The sequence below is a fragment of the Polypterus senegalus genome, chromosome 5, assembly GCF_016835505.1.
Source record: "Polypterus senegalus isolate Bchr_013 chromosome 5, ASM1683550v1, whole genome shotgun sequence".
In the NCBI taxonomy this organism is placed as follows: domain Eukaryota; kingdom Metazoa; phylum Chordata; class Cladistia; order Polypteriformes; family Polypteridae; genus Polypterus; species Polypterus senegalus.
Window position 1 is genome coordinate 197,388,281 of NC_053158.1, and position 15,453 is coordinate 197,403,733.

At 37.8% G+C, this 15,453-nt stretch overlaps 1 protein-coding gene across 1 annotated transcript in view; it reads left to right on the forward strand.

The window, feature by feature from the left end:
• The window catches only part of LOC120529789 (up-regulator of cell proliferation-like), a 128,392-nt gene that overhangs the window by 65,883 nt on the left and 47,056 nt on the right, over positions 1-15,453 (forward strand). The window contains 4 exon segments of the mRNA XM_039753925.1: positions 4,054-4,092; positions 4,610-4,648; positions 8,270-8,308; positions 12,969-13,007. Coding sequence (XP_039609859.1) covers positions 4,054-4,092; positions 4,610-4,648; positions 8,270-8,308; positions 12,969-13,007 — 156 coding nt within the window.

The following is a 15,453-nucleotide window of genomic DNA, read 5'->3' on the forward strand; positions in this document are numbered from 1 at the left end:
TGAGGAATCCAAGGCAGTCTTCCCCCAAAGATAGGGCTGCGTTTCCAGACTCCAACTCCCATGCCACCCTGCAGGGGTCTTAATCTTCTCCAGCATCCAAAGATGTCCCCACCCTTGGCATTCAAAACTCCATCCTTGCTTTTTGAAGAAGAAGGAAAACTGGATAGGGTCCATTCCCTCTGACACCTTTTCTTTTTGTGCCGCACCCATCTCTGACATGTCGTCAACTGATGTGGCTGCAGTAGGTGGGGGAAAAAATTTAAGCAAACTTGCCAGGATTATTTGATTGGTCACTCCAACTTTTTCGGTTGAGTCTTTAATCTATGTGGTATCTGAATGGTTTCGGATCCTCTAGTCCTTTACCATGTGTGTGGCCGTTATAAAAGCAGGGGAATGTTTTTTTCCTGACATCCGTTTGCCCTGTAGGAGCAAGTGCTACTTGGTTCTCTTCAAGATGGTCCAGGGGCCCCATACACTGTGCCCCTATTTCTTTTCCCATTTGGACTTCACAGGTCTGGGTAGTACCCTCCTTGACCTGAGGTCCAACAATGGGGAACCTTTTTTCTTAATTTGATGGATTTGATTTTAGTGCTACTTGAATCCCCTCAGTGGGTTTGGGGATCACTTCACACTCCGTTCCCTTATGTTTTGCCATACTGAAAATGCTCACCTGTAAGACTGAATCCTCATTGGACTGCAGTCTAAAAAGCCTTTTATATTTATTAAGTGCATCCAGCAGTGCTTTGACGGTGTCTTAAATACTGTCTGCTGCAGCCTATAAGGAATTCAAGGTGGACTAAAGTGCTGATGCTGGATTTAGAATTTCTTTTACGCTAGACCCTGGAACTGCTACCAGTGTATGGTCCAGGTCATCCAGAGCATCTCTGGGTCATGTTGAAATGAGGGTAGTTCTCCCCCAGCAGCTCCTTCTAGTGGCATCCAAAGACACGGACAGTGCTGTCTTAATGTGGTCCATCCTCGACGATCAATGCCACCTATTGTGTGAAGGAAATAACTGCTCCTGGTAAGGCTGTTCACCCAGCCCATCCATTATGATGTCCTGGCCGGATATAAATCCTACCTTTAACCCAGACAGGATGGCTGTCCTTCCTTCCTGGCACCTAATAGTAGCATATTACTCTATGCGTTACTTTAATTTTGATGCTTGTATGCAATGAAAAGGTTTACTGGTGTGAACAAAATAGAAAAAATCATTTGGAAGTTTTTTTCAACTTCAAAACTTGTACTGTGTTTCATTTTTGATGATAATTCTGAAATTGAATTAAAATGTGTATTGAGTTTCTTAGTCACAGACTGAAATTGACTTTTGTGTATGCTCCTTTCTCTTTGCCCTTTATAAAATGAATAACAATATGCATTCATAATTATGGGTGGTGCAGTGGTAGCGCTGCTGCCTCACAGGTAGGAGACCCGGGTTCGCTTCCTGGGTCCTCCCTGCGTGGAGTTTGCATGTTCTCCCCATGTCTATGTGGGTTTCCTCCCACAGTCCAAAGAAATGCAGGTTAGGTGCATTGGCGCTCCTAAATTGTGTGCCCTGTGGTGGGCTGGTGCCCTGCCCAAGGTTTGTTTCCTGCCTTGCGCCCTGTGCTGGCTGCGATTGGCTCCAGCAGACCCCCATGACCCTGTAGTTAGGATATAATGGGTTGGATAATGGATGGATGAACATAAGGTTTGTCATAAGTGTACTTGGTGTTAATGTTTCAAATTAGATGTGTTCAATGGATGATGTTCCAGAATGAAGTTTTTTTTATTTGAGAATTTATAAAATTATGTAGTTCTCTTTTTCTGAAAAGAACATGAACAGATAATAACACACTAATAACAATTTCTAAAAGGTGGAGTTATAATATATACATTTTTGGTGGCAATTTGGAGTAGGCCCGTTTCTGCCAAATAGACTATTTTTCTATTCTATTCTTTCAAAAATTACAAAAAAACATTGTAAGCGTGCAGTGAGTGAAGCAGTGGACTTAAGCTTATAAGGTTTACTTGCTTAAAAGAAAATTTGAAATACTTTTGAAGCAAACTGCGTTGTCTTTCTTTTCCTCCAGTTTCCAAGTTCTGTTTGATGCTGTAGGACACTTTCTATACAATTTCTCTAAAGGAAAAACTTACATTTTGCAGGGTTATAATCGTCTGCCTGTCTTACTTTGTTAATTGCGTTTTTCTCATTATTATGATATCAGTATACAGTGCAATTGTATCCAAAAAACACTTCAAAGGGTATAGCAACACAGTTTGTTCCCACACTTACACAGACAGAGGATTTCTAAGTAATCAACACAAGTTCAGACACCTGCAGGAACTGTTTGTATCATCCTTTAAGTCTTTGTTAACTTCTATTGGTGCACAATACCTGTACATTGTTAAACCTTTATTTGTGCACTGAAAAGGGCCTTTTGTGTATCACTGAAAATGATAAAATTTTTCAAATTTTGGTAACCTAAACATTTTATTAATCTCTTGCAGTTTATCACTTACCTTTGTAGCATTTCAGGTTATTCAATACACTTTAACTGTTTAAATCTATACTTTAAACTGTTCTAAATCTATTGACCAGTGGTGTACCTCTTTCCACTTTGAGCTTTAGAAAGCATATAACTATATGAAATCTATATCAACGTGTGTTTTAACATCTTTAATATGAGTCCCACATTTTAATTGTGGTAAACGACATACAGTATACAGTGTGTAAGTATAAAAAAGTTTAACCTGAGTAAGTGTTAATCGACCCTTTTTAGCTGATGTGCAAATTTACCTCTTCTCATGATATCCAAATATTCTTTGAAATAAAAACAGTTAGTTCCTTCAATTCCAATCCTTTTCAGTTATTTCTATTTAACTGGTTTACTAGGTCACCATCTGGAAGACAAAAACCTCCATCTGCAAGTGGTATCATGTTATATGGTTCTGCAAAGAGGAACTTCAATAATGTACCGTGCATTGCTCTTCATGAAACAACATTTAATTGTAAACTATTGTAATACAACAATGTACAAGTTCAGTAAGCCTTACAAAGAATCCTTTTCAGACATCCTTCCATTTTGATTTTTTTTTTTTGGGAACTCTGGGTAATGCAGTTCATATTTTAATTCATGCGCATTTGTATACTTATAATGCACAAATGCTTATGTAACATCATATCAGTTAATTAACACAAATACTTCTATCTGCATAATATTAGTTGTTTAAAGTTACAACACATGGGGGATTTTTATACTGTATATTCTGTGTGTTGCGTCTGGTGGACTAAAAAAATTAATAACTTTCTTTTCTCTTAAGGTTCTTTAACTATACCAGAATCTCCTTTAGAAATTTTTATTTCTATATACATTGCTTGTATCTAAATATTCAAATTGCATCACGAGGCATATGTCTCTTTAAATGATCACATAAGGAAAAACTTGTAATGTTAGAAAATGTGAAAGTTTATCTGTTAGATATTTCACATTTTCTTGTTTTAGCATCTGCAGTGAGTAAAATATTCTTTCAAAGGGGGTCTATTTCAGTTCTCGTAATTCAACTTGGCAGCATAATATGCCACATAATTAATTTCTTCTAAACACTCTTTGAGTTTTATTTTGTATAAATATGACTTTTTGAAAAGCAGTCGGGCACTGTGGATAATATAAACAAGCTATTCCCCCATAACGTAACACCGATAGTATCATTGATTGGTGCCTTTTTCTGTTGCTTCTGTTGTTTCTTGTACTTCACTTTACATAAAAGATGAATGCACTAATTTCTGCATGAGACTCCTATTTCTCATCTCTTCTTGAAAGTCCACAACAGTCTTCCTCAATCTTCATGAAGCTTGTGTAATGTAAATTTATCCTATCATTGTTGAACACCTGTCTGCTTCAGTCCTATATTGAGAAGGCTCACTGTGCTGACAGAGAGAAAAGTTACTCAGTGAGGTTGTGTTATGGTCAGTTTTCAGAACTTAATTCATCAATGGTTCTGCAAGGATTACTCACAAACTCAAATCAGAAAAACTGCTGTACAAATTATTATTTTTTTTTCTTTCTGCAGGTTCTTTGACTACACCAGAAACTCATTTAGAAAAACAAGGTATGATAATTAGAATTTACTTTCAACTTAACATATTGAGTATAACAATCCAAACACCGTGCTAGCAATTCAATGCATTTGTCATGTAATTAAGATTCAGATATTTTCCATTTCACTGTTAACTTTTAACTCCTAAATTCCCACCTGCCATCTTAAATCTTCTCAAGGCTTGTGGAATACATGCTTTTCCAATCTTTGTCGAACAGATCAAAGACCCTCAGAATGTCTTTCCTGTTTAAAGGGCAGTGTGCTGCGAGCTTCAATAATGTAGAGAAAGCTGACATTGGTAACAGAGTTAAGACACAAATCTCCTCCAGAGGTGCTGTAGAAGCTGATGGAAGGGCAGCATGCCACCTGTTTCAGTACAGAAGGCTCACAGTGCTGACTGAAGGAATGTTGCTCAGTGAGGTTGTGTGATTGTCTCTTTTCAGCTCTTATTTCATCAGTGGTTCTGCAAGGATTAAACACAAACTCTAATCAGACATAATGCTATGCAATTCATTTTTTTTTCATGCAGGTTCTTCGAGTGCACCAGAAATTCCTTTAAAAGAAGAAGGTATGATAATTAGAATATTTGTTTCTAATTTACATATTTTTTTTTTTTTCTAAACATTCCAACCCCATGACAAAAACTCAGCTCATATGGCTGATAATTAATGATCTGATATTTTCCACATAACTGTCAATTTGCAATCTTTGCAAAACTCAAGGTTTTTGTTTAGGGTATTACAAACATATCTGTTGTTTAATCTGTTATGAACAAAATCTGCTTTACACAGGAGTTTGCTTCCTCTCCATGAATTCTTTCCTATTCTGAAACTGTTATAGAGGTTCTTTATAAGCTACCATCTGCTGGCTATCTAGTCATACTTTACATTGAGTATAATGGAGATTTCAGGAGGGGAGTGCCTTTGTGAGATATTATTTTGACATGAATGCCAGTCACTGCTTGTTTTTTTTGTAATCTACTCATCAAATATTTACACTGAGCACCTTGTTTGAACATTTTGGAAGAGAAGTTTTGTCATACTGTAAGTGTACTTGGTGTTTGTGTTTTAAATTACTGTTAGTCTATGAGTGATGGGCACAAATGAGTTTGCTTTTTTTGAGAACTCTGAAAATTTAAACACTTTCTTTTTTTCTATATGGAAAGTTAACTGACAAAATCTTTAACATATATTTTATACTATTTGTTTCTAGCCAGTATAGTATATTTTTGGCAGAAGGATTCATTTTGGGTGATGTCTTTAATTTTCGAAATTATGGAAAATGATGTGTGAAGTGTGAAGTGGTTTTATTTGACTTCACTTTTTAGTGAAAGTCAGCTATCTGGAGGACAGAAAGTCCAGGTAGGCTGGAGATTAAACAAAAAATCTGCATGGACTCCAAGGGCAAAAGTCCTCCCATCCCTCATTTGACATTCTACCTAACATAAATATTCCTAAATCAAACCCTTTAGTTTTCATGCTTCACATAGTAGGATTTGATGAACATGGTCTCATAGACATCTCGAGACTCCCACCTTCATTCCATCATCTCTGGAGGTTGCATGGTCTCTTCATCAGGTGGTAGTGACACAAATCACCACCACAGAAGAACCAGACAAGACAGCAGAGAATAGTGGGGATAAGTTCAGATTGCAGATCCCTTAAGAATTCTTTGCACGTGTAGTCTATTAGGAATAGAACTGAAAAGTAGCTTCAGAAAATCAAAATTAAAATAATGAGTATCAGTTTTTTAAAATGATCCACAGTACTAGCTTGCCGAATTTCCATAGATAAAGTATTCCAGATCAAAGATGAATAACAGCACAAAACCGCCTCACTACCTCTTCTAAGCTTGGCACTAGGAATTATTAGCAGACCACCATTCGAAGATCTAAGGGTCCAGCATGAAGAGTAGGGGAAGAGGCATTCTAAAATATATGAAGGGACAATATTATCTAAGGCTTTATAAACCATTAGTAGTATTTCACAGTAGTATTTAAGTCAATTCTGAATGACACGGGCAACCAATGTAACAATCCAAAATACGTGGCAGCAATTCAATGCATCTGCCATGTAATTAAGATTCTGATATTTTCCATTTCACTGTTAACTTTTCAATCCTAAATTCCCACCTGCCATCTTGAATCTTCTCAAGGCTTGTGGAATACGTGCTTTCCCAATCTTTGTCAAACAGATCAATGATCCTCAGAATGCCTTTCCTGTTTAAAGGGCAGTGTGCTGCAAGCTTCAGTACTATAGAGAAAGCTCACATTGGTAACAGACTTGAAAGTCACTCAGTGAGGTTATCAGATTGTCCCTGCTTGGCACTTAAAATGTTGGTCTACTGCTGCACCTTAAGATTAACACACACATATATAGCTATACGCATACACACAGATCCTAACCAAAATAGTGCCCCATGAATGACACACACAATTGGTTAACCTCTGGCACTTTAAACCACACAATTGCCTTAGAAATAACACAGCCTGTCACTCTCCCAGCACTTCAAGAGACTTACTTATTATTGGCACGAACAGTATACAATGTTTTAAATATATCTCAGACCTAAATATTGCTTTTGCTCTCTGTGAAAATATTCAAACATACAAAGGCTCAGCATCCTTGACTATAGGCCATTTATCAGCCATAAATACCGTACTTTTTGTACTGTTCCCTACTTTTGGGTGGAGCTGTCACCCTCAGCCCTTAATAAATCTCAGAGCACAGAGGAAAAGGCAACTCTCTAGCTGCACCAGGTGCTCAAAGAAATCTACTTTACTACTTCAATCACTGTAGACATTAAGACAAAGCATAGAAAGTTAATAGCAGCATGGTATTTATTACAGAAACAATAATACAAAGAGAACAAAGAATAACAGACAATAGGACTGATAGTAAAATCTGGATATATATAGTTTTTAGAAAAAGCTTACAAAAAGTTAAAGATGACAAGGATGAATGTTGTAGGCAGCTTGTGATCTAGCATTCATAGTTGTTCATTAGATGCTTATCTGATGATCAGATGAAAACAGCTGCATGCTGCTGTCACTCTGTTCTTTTCTGACATCTCTGTCCCTTCTTCTTCCTCCGTCGTATGTCGCTCTTCAGACAAGGCATATTTATTACAAAATTCTACTGGGGGTTTTGCAAGATATGATTGTTATATATTCTGATTGGCTTGCTGTGAATCTGATGAGTGAATTCACTGTCTGTTTTCCCAAAGTATAACACTTTTTTGATGTTGCTAAATACCTACTGGCGTGTCTTCCTTTTCCAGTCTGTGAACCAATTTAGCTACTTGTTGTCCCAGATGCACACGTTATAAACAAATCGATAGCCTTATGCACTAGCATGTCTTCCTTCCTTTGTTGGAACAGCTGTTTTAAAAGTGAGGTACAACTGGGAAGAGGATATGCTTTGATGTGTCCTGAATTTAGTTCATCTGTTGATGTCTTGAGCAAAATAGAATGCAAATACAGAACAAAATTTACAGATTTTTTACCCCACATCACTTACTACTACTTGACACCCAACAACCGTAGAGAGAGCGTAACATGTTAATAGCATGCATATATAGCAGAAACCTACTTAGATTGATTCATATGAGTGCAAAAAATCATGGATATAAACCTAACTAATTTAAGGCATACATCATGGTGACATAAGAGATATTCATCATATTTACTGCACACTACAATTGCATCACCCAATTAGCACTTGTGTCTGCCACTTTAAAGCCTTTGCACACATTCTGCAGATACTGAGTACCAACCAAAGCTCTCTGCACAACGTTTATGTTTTAGTCTACCTGGACAACACGAGTCTGTCTGCATATGAGGTGCTTAACTCCAAACACTCAACAGGTTTTGGGGAATTTTTGCTCTCATTGAAAGAATTATAAGTTTTACTACTAATACTAGACGTCTGCTTTGAAAGTGATTTGCAATAATGTAGTACTTAAGATGTTAAGACACAGATCTCCTCCAGAGGTGCTGTATAAACTGATGGAAGGGCACCATGCCACCTGTTTCAGTTCAAAAGGCTCACAGTGCTGACTGAAGGAATGTTGCTCAGTGAGGTTGTGTGATTGTCTCTTTTCAGCGCTTATTTCATCAGTGGTTCTGCAAGGATTAAACACAAACTCTAATATGACATAATGCTATGCAATTTATTTTTTTTTCATGCAGGTTCTTCGAGTGCAGCAGAAATTCCTTTAAAAGAAGAAGGTATGATAATTAGAATATTTTTTTCTAATTTGCATATTATTTTTTTTCTAAACATCCCAACCCCATGACAAAACTCAGCTCATATGGCTGATAATTAATGATCTGATATTTTCCACATAACTGTCAATTTGCAATCTTTGCAAAACTCAAGGTTTTTGTTTAGGGTATTACAAACATATCTGTTGTTTAATCTGTTATGAACAAAATCTGCTTCACACAGGAGTTTGCTTCCTCTCCATGAATTCTTTCCTATTCTGAAACTGTTATAGAGGTTCTTTATAAGCTACCATCTGTTGGCTATCTAGTCATACTTTACATTGAGAATAATGGAGATTGCAGGAGGGGAGTGCCTTTGTGAGATATTATTTTGACCTGAATGCCAGTCACTGCTTGTTTTTTTTGTAATCTACTCATCAAATATTTACACTGAGCACCTTGTTTGAAAATTTTGGAAGAGAAGTTTTGTCATACTGTAAGTGTACTTGGTGTTTGTGTTTTAAATTAATGTTAGTCTATGAGTGATGGGCACAAATGAGTTTGCTTTTTTTGAGAACTCTGCAAATTTAAACACTTTCTTTTTTTCTATATGGAAAGTTAACTGACAAAATCTTCAAAATATATTTTATACTATTTGTTTCCAGCCAGTATATTTTTGGCAGAAGGATTCGTTTTGGGGGATGTCTTTCATTTTAGAAATTCTGGAAAATGATGCAAGTGTGAAGTGGTTTTATTTGACTTCACTTTTTAGTGAAAGTCAGCTATCTGGAGGACAGAAAGTCCAGGTAGGCTGGAGATTAAAAAAAAAATCTGCATGTACTCCAAGGGTAAAAGTCCTCCCATCCCTCATTTGACATTCTACCTAACATAAATATTCCTAAATCAAACCCCTTAGTTTTCATGCTTCACATAGTAGGATTTGATGAACATGGTCTCATACACAGCTTGAGACTCCCACCTTCATTCCATCATCTCTGGAGGTTGCATGGTCTCTTCATCAGGTGGTAGTGACACAAATCACCACCACAGAAGAACCAGACAAGACAGCAGAGAATAGTGGGGATAAGTTCAGATTGCAGATCCCTTAAGAATTCTTTGCACGTGTAGTCTATTTGGAATAGAACTGAAAAGTAGCTACAGAAAATCAATATTAAAATAATGAGTATCAGTTTTTTAAAATGATCCACAGTATTAGCTTGCCGAATTTCCATAGATAAAGTATTCCAGATCAAAGGTGAATAACATCACAAAACCGCCTCACTACCTCTTCTAAGCTTGGCACTAGGAATTATTAGCAGACCACCATTCGAAGATCTAAGGGTCCAGCTTGAAGAGTAGGGGGAGAGGCATTCTAAAAATATATGAAGGGACAATATTTTCTAAGGCTTTATAAACCATTAGTAGTATTTCACAGTAGTATTTAAGTCAATTCTGAATGACACAGGCAACCAATGTAACAATCCAAACAGCGTGGCAGCAATTCAATGCATCTGCCATGTAATTAAGATTCTGATATTTTCCATTTCACTGTTAACTTTTCAATCCTAAATTCCCACCTTCCCCATCTTGAATCTTCTCTAGGCTTGTGGAATACGTGCTTTCCCAATCTTTGTCAAACAGATCAATGATCCTCAGAATGCCTTTCCTGTTTAAAGGGCAGTGTGCTGCCAGCTTCAATACTGTAGAGACAGCTCACATTGGTAACAGACTGGAAAGTCACTCAGTGAGGTTATGAGATTGTCCCTGCTTGGCACTTAAAATGTTGGTCTACTGCTGCACCTTAAGATTAACACACACATATATAGCTATACACATACACACAGACCCTAACCAAAATAGTGCCCCATGAATGACACACACAATTGGTTAAACTCTGGCACTTTAAACCACACAATTTCCTTAGGAATAACTGTGACGATGTGGGTTCTGGCTCCACGCTCCTTTGGCTGTTTGGGAACCCTTGAACCCAACACCGTCGATAATGTTGCCGAGTGAGCTAGTCAATGGAGGCAAATAAACAATTGAGCAAGGGGTGGTGCAAAAAGTGCAACAGTGCTTTTATTAAAAATCAACAAAACAAAAACAGTGTTCATAAATAGTGCAGTACTCCAAGTTCTTCAATAAATAATCCATTAAATGAAAACGAGGAGGTTAAAATCAATAGAAAAACAATCCTTTAAAACGAGAGGTAAAATGTTTCTTTGGGAGCAGTCTTTAAAACAACAAACAAATCCGGTGCATCGTTTTTAGCGTTTGTTAGCGTCTCACCTGCATATCCCGTTTGGGCTTCGCAGCAGGCAAGACGCTCTCTGCAGCTGCCCTCCTACATCACACATTCGAGACTGGAGACCTCCCGATCCCTGGCTCCGGTATGGCACTCATCCCAGTCCCGGAGAACTTGGTTTCCCACAACGGCCAGGTCGCTCACGTTGGGGATTCCAGCACCAAGTCTCCCGACTTCAGCTGCCTTTCAATGACCTCACTGCGGCCAGTCGCCTTCCCTTGGTCACTCCCGCTACCTGATCGCTCAGCGGGAGCGACATCAACACAAACGTCTGGGTGTCGGCCTAACACCCAGCTTCCACGCAGCTGTCCACGGCGCCATTCGCCGACGTCCGCCGCTCTTGCGGCTCTCTCTCTCTTTCACCGACCTGCTTCCTCTCCTGCTCCCGGTAACCTCCGTCCTCTCCTTTCCTTTCTCTCTCCATTTTTTTCCCCCCTTGAAAACTGACTCGCTTCTTTTTAAAATGACGAGGGCCACAGCAGCTGCAGCATTAGCCACGGGACAATCATGAATGTGGGGAGTTCCTCACCTGTGCACTAGGTGAGAAACGCCCACACCCTACGGATCGTCCTGCGGCCCACTATGGCCCAACGTCCCCTCACTAAGCTGCGAGCACATAGATTACTTATTTAAAAATGGCCTTTACTCAACGAGCTGTGGACCCATAACACCACAATAACACAGCCTGTCACTCTCCCAGCACTTCAAGAGACTTACTTATTATTGGCACGAACAGTATACAATGTTTTAAATATATCTCAGACCTAAATATTGCTTTTGTTCTCTGTGAAAATATTCAAACATACAAAGGCTCAGCATCCTTGACTATAGGCCATTTATCAGCCATGAATACCTTACTTTTGTACTGTTCCCTACTTTTGGGTGGAGCTGTCACCCTCAGCCCTTAATAAATCCCGGAGCACAGAGGAAAAGGCAACTCTCTAGCTGCACCAGGTGCTCAAAGAAATCTACTTTATTACTTAAATCACTGTAGACATTAAGACAAAGCATAGAAAGTTAATAGCAGCATGGTATTTATTACAGAAACAATAATGCAAAGAGAACAAAGAATAACAGACAATAGGACTGATAGTAAAATCTGGATATATATAGTTTTAGAAAAAGCTTACAAAAAGTTAAAGATGACAAGGATGAATGTTGTAGGCAGCTTGTGATCTAGCATTCATAGTTGTTCATTAGATGCTTAATTGATGATCAAATGGAAACAGCCGCATGTTGCTGTCACTCTGTTCTTTTCTGACATCTCTGTCCCTTCTTCTTCCTCTGTCGTATGTCGCTCTTCAGACAAGGCATATTTATTACAAAATTCTACCGGGGGTTTTGCAAGATATGATTGTTAGATATTCTGATTGGCTTGCTGTGAATCTGATGAATGAATTCACTGTCTGTTTTCCCAAAGTATAACACTTTTTTGATGTTGCTAAATACCTACTGGTGTGTCTTCCTTTTCCAGTCTGTGAACCAATTTAGCTACTTGTTGTCCCAGATGCACACGTTATAAACTAATCGATAGCCTTATGCACCAGCATGTCTTCCTTCCTTTGTTGGAATAGCTGTTTTAAAAGTGAGGTACAACTGGGAAGAGGATATGCTTTGATGTGTCCTGAATTTAGTTCATCTGTTGATGTCTTGAGCAAAATAGAATGCAAATACAGAACAAAATTTACAGATTTTTTACCCCACATCACTTACTACTACTTGACACCCAACAACCTTAGAGAGAGCGTAAAATGTTAATAGCATGCATATATAGCAGAAACCTACTTAGATTGATTCATATGAGTGCAAAAAATCATGGATATAAACCTAACTAATTTAAGGCATACATCATGGTGACATAAGAGATATTCATCATATTTACTGCACACTACAATTGCATCACCCAATTAGCACTTGTGTCTGCCAGTTTAAAGCCTTTGCACACATTCTGCAGATACTGAGTACCAACCAAAGCTCTCTGCAGAACGTCTATGTTTTAGTCTACCTGGACAACACGAGTCTGTCTGCATATGAGGTGCTTAACTCCAAACACAACAGGTTTTTGGAATTTTTGCTCTCATTGAAAGAATTATAAGTTTTACTACTAATACTAGACGTCTGCTTTGAAAGTGATTTGCAATAATGTAGTACTTAAGATGTTAAGACAAAGATCTCCTCCAGAGGTGCTGTATAAGCTGATGGAAGGGCAGCATGCCACCTGTTTCAGTTCAAAAGGCTCACAGTGCTGACTGAAGGAATGTTGCTCAGTGAGGTTGTGTGATTGTCTCTTTTCAGCGCTTATTTCATCAGTGGTTCTGCAAGGATTAAACACAAACTCTAATCAGACATAATGCTATGCAATTCATTTTTTTCATGCAGGTTCTTCGAGTGCAGCAGAAATTCCTTTAAAAGAAGAAGGTATGATAATTAGAATATTTTTTCTAATTTGCATATTATTTTTTCTAAACATCCCAACCCCATGACAAAAACTCAGCTCATATGGCTGATAATTAATGATCTGATATTTTCCACATAACTGTCAATTTGCAATCTTTGCAAAACTCAAGGTTTTGTTTAGGGTATTACAAACATATCTGTTGTTTAATCTGTTATGAACAAAATCTGCTTTACACAGGACTTTGCTTCCTCTCCATGAATTCTTTCCAATTCTGAAACTGTTATAGAGGTTCTTTATAAGCTACCATCTGCTGGCTATCTAGTCATACTTTACATTGAGAATAATGGAGATTGCAGGAGGGGAGTGCCTTTGTGAGATATTATTTTGACCTGAATGCCAGTCACTGCTTGTTTTTTTTGTAATCTACTCATCAAATATTTACACTGAGCACCTTGTTTGAAAATTTTGTAAGAGAAGTTTTGTCATAAGTGTACTTGGTGTTTGTGTTTTAAATTAATGTTAGTCTATGAGTGATGGGCACAAATGAGTTTGCTTTTTTTGAGAACTCTGCAAATTTAAACACTTTCTTTTTTTCTATATGGAAAGTTAACTGACAAAATCTTCAAAATATATTTTATACTATTTGTTTCCAGCCAGTATATTTTTGGCAGAAGGATTCGTTTTGGGGGATGTCTTTCATTTTAGAAATTCTGGAAAATGATGCAAGTGTGCAGTGGTTTTATTTGACTTCACTTTTAGTGAAAGTCAGCTATCTGGAGGACAGAAAGTCCAGGTAGGCTGGAGATTAAAAAAAAAATCTGCATGTACTCCAAGGGTAAAAGTCCTCCCATCCCTCATTTGACATTCTACCTAACATAAATATTCCTAAATCAAACCCCTTAGTTTTCATGCTTCACATAGTAGGATTTGATGAACATGGTCTCATAGACAGCTTGAGACTCCCACCTTCATTCCATCATCTCTGGAGGTTGCATGGTCTCTTCATCAGGTGGTAGTGACACAAATCACCACCACAGAAGAACCAGACAAGACAGCAGAGAATAGTGGGGATAAGTTCAGATTGCAGATCCCTTAAGAACTCTTTGCACGTGTAGTCTATTAGGAATAGAACTGAAAAGTAGCTACAGAAAATCAATATTAAAATAATGAGTATCAGTTTTTTAAAATGATCCACAGTATTAGCTTGCCGAATTTCCATAGATAAAGTATTCCAGATCAAAGGTGAATAACATCACAAAACCGCCTCACTACCTCTTCTAAGCTTGGCACTAGGAATTATTAGCAGACCACCATTCGAAGATCTAAGGGTCCAGCTTGAACAGTAGGAGGAGAGGCATTCTAAAATATATGAAGGGACAATATTATCTAAGGCTTTATAAACCATTAGTAGTATTTCACAGTAGTATTTAAGTCAATTCTGAATGACACGGGCAACCAATGTAACAATCCAAACAGCGTGGCAGCAATTCAATGCATCTGCCATGTAATTAAGATTCTGATATTTTCCATTTCACTGTTAACTTTTCAATCCTAAATTCCCACCAGCCATCTTGAATCTTCTCTAGGCTTGTGGAATACGTGCTTTCCCAATCTTTGTCAAACAGATCAATGATCCTCAGAATGCCTTTCCTGTTTAAAGGGCAGTGTGCTGCCAGCTTCAATACTGTAGAGAAAGCTCACATTGGTAACAGACTGGAAAGTCACTCAGTGAGGTTATCAGATTGTCCCTGCTTGGCACTTAAAATGTTGGTCTACTGCTGCACCTTAAGATTAACACACACATATATAGCTATACGCATACACACAGACCCTAACCACAATAGTGCCCCATGAATGACACACACAATTAGTTAAACTCTGGCACTTTAAACCACACAATTGCCTTAGGAATAACACAGCCTGTCACTCTCCCAGCATTTCAAGAGACTTACTTATTATTGGCACGAACAGTATACAATGTTTTAAATATATCTCAGACCTAAATATTGCTTTTGTTCTCTGTGAAAATATTCAAACATACAAAGGCTCAGCATCCTTGACTATAGGCCATTTATCAGCCATAAATACCGTACTTTTTGTACTGTTCCCTACTTTTGGGTGGAGCTGTCACCCTCAGCCCTTAATAAATCTCAGAGCACAGAGGAAAAGGCAACTCTCTAGCTGCACCAGGTGCTCAAAGAAATCTACTTTATTACTTAAATCACTGTAGACATTAAGACAAAGCATAGAAAGTTAATAGCAGCATGGTATTTATTACAGAAACAATAATACAAAGAGAACAAAGAATAACAGACAATAGGACTGATAGTAAAATCTGGATATATATAGTTTTTAGAAAAAGCTTACAAAAAGTTAAAGATGACAAGGATGAATGTTGTAGGCAGCTTGTGATCTAGCATTCATAGTTGTTCATTAGATGCTTAATTAATGATCAAATGGAAACAG